The following is an 8,375-nucleotide window of genomic DNA, read 5'->3' as shown; positions in this document are numbered from 1 at the left end:
CTCTTCCGATCTTATATAGATTGCCAAGCTCGGCGAACAGATCAACAGTCATCTGATCAACAACCAATAAACCCGCCTGACACGTTGATCGTGTCCAATCATTTTTATACTTTTAATTTACGATCCTTAAGATATACTAGATGCGGTCCAATTATGAGCTTCAATCTATCGTACCCTAACACGTTTTGCCGTTCGCCTACGCTCTCCACTTGTCAATCTGTGCAAAGTGTAATCCCCAAAAGAAAGCGTCATGTTAACATCGAGTAGTCGCAATCGCGAATCTCCCCCCAAGACAACTTAAGCTGCCTTCTAAGGTCCTATGCACTTTTACTATGCCAGTCTGTTATTGGCGAGGAAACGAAAGAAGCTGAAACGTTCTGAGCGTTTTTCACTCTCAGCAAGACTTCCCCGTCTCGCTATCCGGTGTAACCAGTGGATAAGGAACCGATAAACTGTTTATAACTGTTGCGTTTTAAGGCGCGTCTTCCATAGAATTCATGTTGGAAAAGTTTCTTAGACACATGTGATCTGACATTGACCTACAGCTATTCCGATTCTTTCTATCATCGGACAGCAGATCGATAGACACGTGTTGGAAAATCAATCCTTTGTGTGTGTGTGCGCATGACCTGACGGAATTTTTCTGTTTTGTATCTCACAGCAACTGCGGCTTGTCACTGACACGGATGAATACTGTTTTCAACTTGAACAGGAAAAAACAAACGATCCAACTTACTTTTGCGTTGCGGATGTGGTAGGCTGCAGGTACGGTGATGGTTTTAATTACCCATCTTTTTCCGAATTGCCTCAAATACGAAGATCAGGTGGCATTAGACCTGATATGCTGATATGCCACCCAACTTACAGACTATTAGTGCATCTAAGCTCATTTTTCTTTAACAGAATCCGTTTTTTTTAATTCAAAAATAGGGTTTCTCACACTTGTGTTTTCAACTTTTACCGAGTGCATAATGGACATTTTGTGGGGCGGAAGTTCTTCTGTAACGTTGTGAACTTTCACCGGTTGTTGGTGTTATGTTCTCTACTGATCAGTCAATCAACCTTGTCAGTTACACACGGAATTGAGAAGACAAAAAGCCTTGAGGAAATTATACTGCAGCAACTGAACAGCCAATGTCGAGATTCGAAGAATCAAGAATGGAATGGAACAAACAGTCCAATGAAAGGCTGAAATAGAGAGAGAGAGAGAGAAATGTTGAGCAATATGTTCGTTAGGAGTGCCTCCTAACTGTTGGCTTGTCGAATGCAATCACGTGATGACCACTGTTGACTACATCAATCATTCTGTCAGCTCTGTTTTGTTTTAACTGGCTCCCGTTCACTTAACCGCTAGCAGTTAGTTTCACCCAAAGCATCCGTTTGATATGGGTTCTTCATATTTTGAATTTAGATTTAGATGTTGCGGTTTTATTCACCCTTCAACTCGGACCGATTCCTTGGAACCTGAGCATGTTGTTGAAGAACCAGAAGTGAAGCCGGGTAGCACGAATATCAAGGTGGCAGCTGTGTCGAAAAGAAGCTGAAGTTTCCTAGATTCCATGAGTTAACTGAAGTTCCTAGATTCCATGAGTTGGCTGTGCCGTCAATGGATTGCATGAGTCAAGTGTAGTAGAGATTACTCATAGCTCGAGATGGTACAGTGATGAAGACGCGAAACAACTGTCACTGGCTCGAACTCGACCATCATCATCATCATCATCATCATCATCATCATCATTGACAGCATGATATCAGTGTTCAACGCCGACGCTTCACTGCCGTACAACCATGATTTATTTGAAAGCCTTATTGTACAGAAAAGAGTAAAGATGGACGGGGAAGGGACTTAGTGCTAGCTCACCACAATCATTCCGGGGTGCCTGCACCTCCAGACATTCACTCAGGCAATCTGGATAGAAACTGACAACAAGAACGCCACTGACATCGGTTGGCAGCGTCTCCAACCAGGCACAGTGAGGATTACGCGGTCCTCATCCCGGAAGGCGAGTAGCACCGACAGCACCCAAGCGTTTCGTGATCTCCTCTACCAAGTCAAGGGTTGACCGCCTCTCTGCTTACGCCACTCTGAATTGGGCATGGAAAACAGCACTCTCTTCGGCAAACGATGGTTCGGCATACGCAACACATGTCCCAACCAACGCAGCTTCTGGTGCTGGACACATTCTTCAATGGAAGTACCCGACCTTGACATCCTGACTGAACTTATCTAGACTTGGGCAACCTAGTATTTTCTCAACCCTTGTGTTTTTCCTTCCTTCACCGGAAGGGTGTTATAGCTATATTATTATTACTGATTTTGCTTTTGATTCCATATCAGCGGTCAGCGATAAACGCCGACCGATAGGCGGACCTTCTCTATCTTTCGAACGTAAGCACTGCTCAGCCGCGACGCTATTCAGATCATGAATGTTTATGAAACTCATCGGAATGCACCAGGCCGCATGTCCGTGCACGTGTGTGTATATACGACCGAGATATCTCCTATCCGCTCGATACTCTTCGTAGTTATCAACATGAGCCAGGATATCCTTGAATCGAGGGTTCGTGAGCGTTTCAGGGGACTAAGAATGATAGTCCCGTTTGAGCGAGATTGCTTATCTTCCAAGTGCGCACCAGTAGTGCCTTATCAATCTGTTTTCAATCTCTCCGTCACCTCTGAGAATAACTACACATTTTGAGGATTTTGCATCAAATTTTAAGTCCAGATGAGTAGTGCAACTTAACGCAATAGGGTGCCTTTTTCTTCAAGATCTGTCTATTAAAAGTTCTAGTAATCTCTCAAGAATTTGATCTTCGTACTTTTTGCTACATCCTGGTTTTTGGAACCAAAGTTTCTTCATCGTTTAGGTCCCTTCTGTGGGGAGCCAAACTAACTTGATGATGAATCTTACTCACAAGGAGCTTCTTGAGGGTTCCACCACGATCGGTTTGAAGATGGTTAAGTTGCTTATTTTGGAAGATGATGCGTTCGTGCTGCCTACTAGCCAAAGAGACCCCCTTAATTTTCAAGATTCTATAAACGATGAAGTTGTCATTTTCCAGAAGTGATTTCAGTCGATCAGCATCGGGGGCGAGATGGCTCGGTGATGAGAGCGCGAACTTACTGACGGGAAGATCCGTGTTTTGAAACAGACCTCTGCCTCTCGACTTCCCTTGCCTAGGCTTGGGCAACCTGGCAGTATCTCAGCTCTCGTGCAACCCTTGGGTGGAATGGCAGTTGGGCACAGAAAGGGTGCCACAGCCGGACGCTCAGCACCTTCGTCCTGTTTGCTCGTCGTGCACCAACAATCTAGATGTTTTAATCCATGGAACCTATCAAACCAGTTCCGTACGGATGACATGTAAACAATGTCAATATAATGCTGAAATTCAGCTGCCAGACCCTACGCAATGAAGGCTCGTCTGGTGGCAACTATCCGCGTTCGCATATCCTTCGGAAGTTGGGAACATCGTCCGGATGTTGGGGACACATTGTTTGAATGCATGTCGCAGTTACTTATGGCGCATGAGTCCGGAAACTATAATGTGGCTACCACTGGGCATCGGAGATGACTAGTCACGCCTACCTACCTATGACTAACGCCCATGTTTTTGTACGGAAGTTGTCCTCATTCAGGCGTCCGAAGAAATCCGCGACTACGAGAAATGCATTCAATTGCAAACCAATTTGGTTTTCACGAGGAACTCAATTTAATCTCTCGTTTATGATATTCTACAACTGAATGTGCTGCACACAGGCCGCCTCTTGTTTCACTTGGCACGATATTTGAGATATCGCAGTATATCTTCGTGAAGGAAACTACTCATAAGGTTGCTGGAAACTGTTCGACAGCCCACGACCGGTTTTGCCCTTCTTTGGGCTCATCAGGTAGGCGCAGTTCCCGAGTTTGGACTGATTTCGACAAATACACTCGTTTGCAAATCAATTTGGTTTTCACGTGAAACTCAAGTAAATCTCTCATTGATCGTGTTCTTTAAGAAGGGCGAAACCGCTCGTGGGCTGTTGAAGAGTTTTCAGCAACCTTGTAAGTAGTTTCCTTTAGGAAAATATACTGCGATATCTCGAATATCGTGCCAACTGAATCATGAGGCGGTCTGTGTGCAACACATTCAGTTGAAGAATATCATAAACGAGAGATTCAGTTGAGTCTCTCGTGAAAACCCAGTTGCTTTGCAAATCAGTGTATTTCTCGTTGGTTTTGTATCATTATGCCTGTCTGGTAACATCTCATTCATTTATGCGGCATAACCGAGGATATGGGGTCCGCCTGCCATTTGAGTACATACCTTTCTGGTGATGCTTCCTGGGTAATTCGAACAGTCTGTAGTGCGGTAGTTGTATATGTCCAGTCAGGCGTGATCTTGCTTTTCAAACCAACCTGGTTCTGTGGCTTGAAACTGCTCATTGGGAACCAGTGAAAACGGAAGGCTCCGACTCTTAATAATCTGGCTACTTATTTTTGAACAGTAGTTGAAGATTTATGTAGTTATGGTTTTTTTTGTTGGTCGAGTTTGACACTGGATTCAGCACTGGTCTTCAGTTGATTGTGATGTTTTGAGTTGGTCGTGTTTCTTCCTGCCTTATCCAGTATGCCTAAACTCCTCTGCTTTATTCGCAAAGGCGAAGTATTTGTTAGACCCTGGTTAGTGTTTCACCACATAAATGGGAACAAATGGAACGCTTGCAATCAGATTACCCAGCTCAATGAATAAACGAGCCACCTAGACTAGCAATAATCTTCTCAACAGAAGGCTAGAAAGGATTTTTCTTCTATGTAACTCTTCTGCTAACCCATAGTCATGACGTTTTTTATGGGTGTCTCCTGCACCCGTATGCTGTTTCCAAGACCGAGGGCACTGAGTCAACTACCCGACTTTGTAGCGTGAGAAACTTATTTGTGTGAAATATATAGTTGTGATGTATGTACCAAACCCTCTTAGACACCGAAAGGGTGCTACAGCTGAACGATTCATGACCGTTCATCAAGCTTCAGGCGCACGAAATGTCTCTCTTTATTGATCGAGGTCAGGCAAACAAGAAGTAGTTGGTCATGGAGCCCGGTTTTTCTGTTCGCGCTCTTGTTCACCAGGACATTAACGAAGATTTGGTTTTACCGAGCGCCACAATTTCCCGAATAATCGTGTATGAACAAAATAAGAACTGTATTTCAATTACTCTCAGTGTAATTTGCTCAACTGTCTCTTCTTCCTCTATACATCTTGCCAACTCATAGCGGAACGCTTATTGGTCCTGTGGCTAAACGCTTGCGCACGGCAGCGAATGACGAAAGCTTTAAGCACGCCCGTGAAGGCTTAGTCAAAGAGGTGGAGGAGCTTCGCCAGCAGAAGTGAGTCTTGGCATTTCCGTTTACGGTTCCACAGGTTGAAGACACGCATGTGCCAGGAGGAATTTGTGTCTAGTCTGAAAACGGAACGTTCTCGAACCGGGAAACGGTGAGTTTCTCCTGATGAAATACACCCATTTGCACACTACTTTGGTTTTGATGTGAAGGCCAACTGAATTTGTCGTTTGTAATATTCTTCAACTGATTGTGCTACACAAGGGGCGAGATGGCCCAAGTGGTTAGAGCGCGAATTTACTGACCGGAAGGTTCGTGGTTCGAATCCGACCTCCGCCACTCGACTTCTCCTGTCTAGGCTTGGGCAACCTGGCAGTATCTTAGCCCTCGTGCTTCCTTCGGTTAGCATGGCAGCTAGGTACCGGAAGGGTGCTACCAGCTGAACGCTTTCTTTTTTCTTTCTTGTGCTACACAAAGGCCGCATTATGTATCATCTGGTACGATGTTCAGGATATCGCAGGAAGGAACCCTACCCATAAGGTTGCTGAAATCTCCTCGACAGTCCGTGACCTGTTTCGCCCCTTTTGAAGCTAGTCATCATCATCATTGCCAGCTGTAATAACCGCGTACTTGTCGTACAGTGGTTGTAGCTGCCGCAGTTTCGTTCACCGATGATTTGGGGGGGCGGTATTGTTACGGTTCTGTCACGCAACGAAAGAGGAGAGTGTGACCGGCAGCTCAGTATTTGATCCAACACTTCTTCCCAGGCGGTGGACAGACCGACGCCGCCGCCAGCCGGAGCGTATCCAGGTCGACCCCCGTCGAGTACGCTACTGACTTTTCACAAGGGGAGGTGTTGGGGATATCAATATCCCCCAGAAAACGCTGTGTTTTTATGTGTGCTAGCGAACTCCCGGCATCTTCAAGGTCAAAATATGAAAAATCAATGGCCTATTGATACTCCAAGAAAATTTAAATCCGACCACGTACAGGATACCATTCTTTCCACTGACTTGGATTCGGAAGCTCCGGGCATCGCCTGTTGATTGTGTGTTGTTGGATTATTAAAGTTTGTGTCCGAGGTTTTCGTCTTCTTACTATTCGCCGTGCTAGGAGTCTGGATCAAGCAACATAGCTGGGGATAGAGTATTGCCACAATCCGCATTATCATTTTGTTTGCTCGCTGCGTGACAGAACCGTAACAGGTATGTAGCTGCCCATTGCAGGCGAGAGATGATAAATTCTTGCATAAATCCAGCACTGTCAGTGGGCTGTCCAGTGGGGGGATTGGGAAGGGAGCTATGCACTGAAGGTAATAGCTTGGATGCACGAGCGCCATTGAGGGCGCGACTGGGCCATGTCTGACAATGTCTCTAGCCATTGATGCGGACCGTCTCGGGTTCCCTAATCCAGGAAGGCGGCATTGAGCTGAGTTTGCTGGTGAGGCTAGTCCGGTAGTCACAGTCCAACTTATTTTCTCTTTGGACTCAAATTGGACGCAACTCGCGAAATGCACTCATTCGCACACTTGGATAATCCCAGATGACCTTGTCGTTTATGGTATTCTCCAACTGACTGTGTTGCACAAAGGCTGGCCCACGTTGACGATGGGTCTGTACCTTAAAAAGGACGGGATCAATTGTGGGCTGTTGATGAGTTTTGATTAACCTGATGCGGGGCGAGTTTCTTCGTATTTTCCCCGAAGATTCTCCGGGAATTTCGTTGGAGGATGCCTTTTCAAGGTTCTTGTCAACACCTACACCATCCCTTCTTCACCGAACTGAAGTACAATGCTTTCACTCTTAGTTGGAGCTATCAGGCGTTATCTTCAAGTACCGCATGCTAATCAACAGTGTCCGGATGCGTTGGATTAGCATAAGTGCCACTCAGATTGCAGACAAAAGGTCCCACAACTAGTTCTTCTAATGCCACCGTCGTCCTGCACTTGTTTTGCCCGTGAAACGTTAGAACTAATCGCCCCCCAATAATGTACTTTTGTTTGGACATTCCACACTGGCATCAAGAAGACCGTGAAGTGCAAAAGTACGTACACAACCCAGCACTTGTTTTGATAGGCATCACCATCATCATCGACTGCATAACAGCGTTCAACGCCGATGGTTCATTGCCGTACGTATATGTGCAGTTCGTGGTTGTACGAGGGCTGGGATACTGCCAGAGCGCCCACACCTAGACAGGAGGACGATTAGGGTCCTCAACCAAAGCCTTTGGCTCAAAAGCCTAACCGCAAGGCAGCGGTGTTTGGCGGGGAAATGCAAATGCATTACCTTTTCTACGGAACAAGTCGCCATACATGTTTCAACCCCCAACCTGGAGGGCCAGGAGACTGTGTTCGTCAGACCTCTAACCATTGACCAACCTGGTATGAGAGACTCTGTGAGTGTCGCGAGACACTCTCCAGTATAGCTCAATGGATCGCTGAGGTGTGCAAACCGTCACACCACGGTAAGGCCCAGTTTCTTCGTGACGGGTTGTGATAGGCACGTGATGGCCGTTCTGCCAGGTGAACTGAAACACAAGTTATTTGTTCGTGAATGCCCTATGGTTGCTCGAAGCTGTTAGGAGAAGCTGCTACGCAGTTAGTTTTGGACAAAAACAACCCATCTATCCAAGAGTTGAGAGAGGTCTTCTGCACTTTCAACTAATTCGGTAGAAGAGTGGGCGACCGCCCGATTGTCAGTTTGCCAGTGATTAGGTTCCACACACGTTTTATGCCTTCACTTGTGTCTGCGAAACCGTGCTATGTAAGAGGAGAACTAAACCCACTGTTCGTTCTATCAAATTTACAATTATTTTTGTTACTGCATGGTGACAGATCACTAACTGTCAGTCAACCCTGCCTTTATCCTTAGGGCTCTCAAACAGGAAACAAGAAGCAAGCGATCGAAGCCCAATACGGATGCTCTTTCACCCACCACGGTACGTATTTTTTTCTTTATGTTTTGTTCCGGTCATTTTTATTCGCGCATTGGTTGGGACATGTGTTGCGTATGCCGAACCATCGTTTGCCGAAGAGAGTACTATTTTATTTTC

At 45.8% G+C, this 8,375-nt stretch overlaps 1 protein-coding gene across 1 annotated transcript in view; it reads left to right on the top strand.

Moving 5' to 3' along the window:
- The window catches only part of T265_04487 (hypothetical protein), a gene marked incomplete at both ends in the record, with an annotated part of 48,061 nt that overhangs the window by 5,652 nt on the left and 34,034 nt on the right, over positions 1 to 8,375 (top strand). Inside the window, 3 exons of the mRNA XM_009169236.1 lie at positions 662 to 765; positions 5,256 to 5,475; positions 8,195 to 8,261. Of these exons, the coding sequence (XP_009167500.1) occupies positions 5,417 to 5,475; positions 8,195 to 8,261 (126 nt within the window). The remainder of the gene's footprint in view (positions 1 to 661; positions 766 to 5,255; positions 5,476 to 8,194; positions 8,262 to 8,375) is intronic.

Source organism: Opisthorchis viverrini, assembly GCF_000715545.1.
Source record: "Opisthorchis viverrini unplaced genomic scaffold opera_v5_76, whole genome shotgun sequence".
In the NCBI taxonomy this organism is placed as follows: domain Eukaryota; kingdom Metazoa; phylum Platyhelminthes; class Trematoda; order Opisthorchiida; family Opisthorchiidae; genus Opisthorchis; species Opisthorchis viverrini.
The sequence above is the reverse complement of the archived record's forward strand: the minus strand, read 5'-3'. Positions and strand labels throughout refer to the sequence as shown.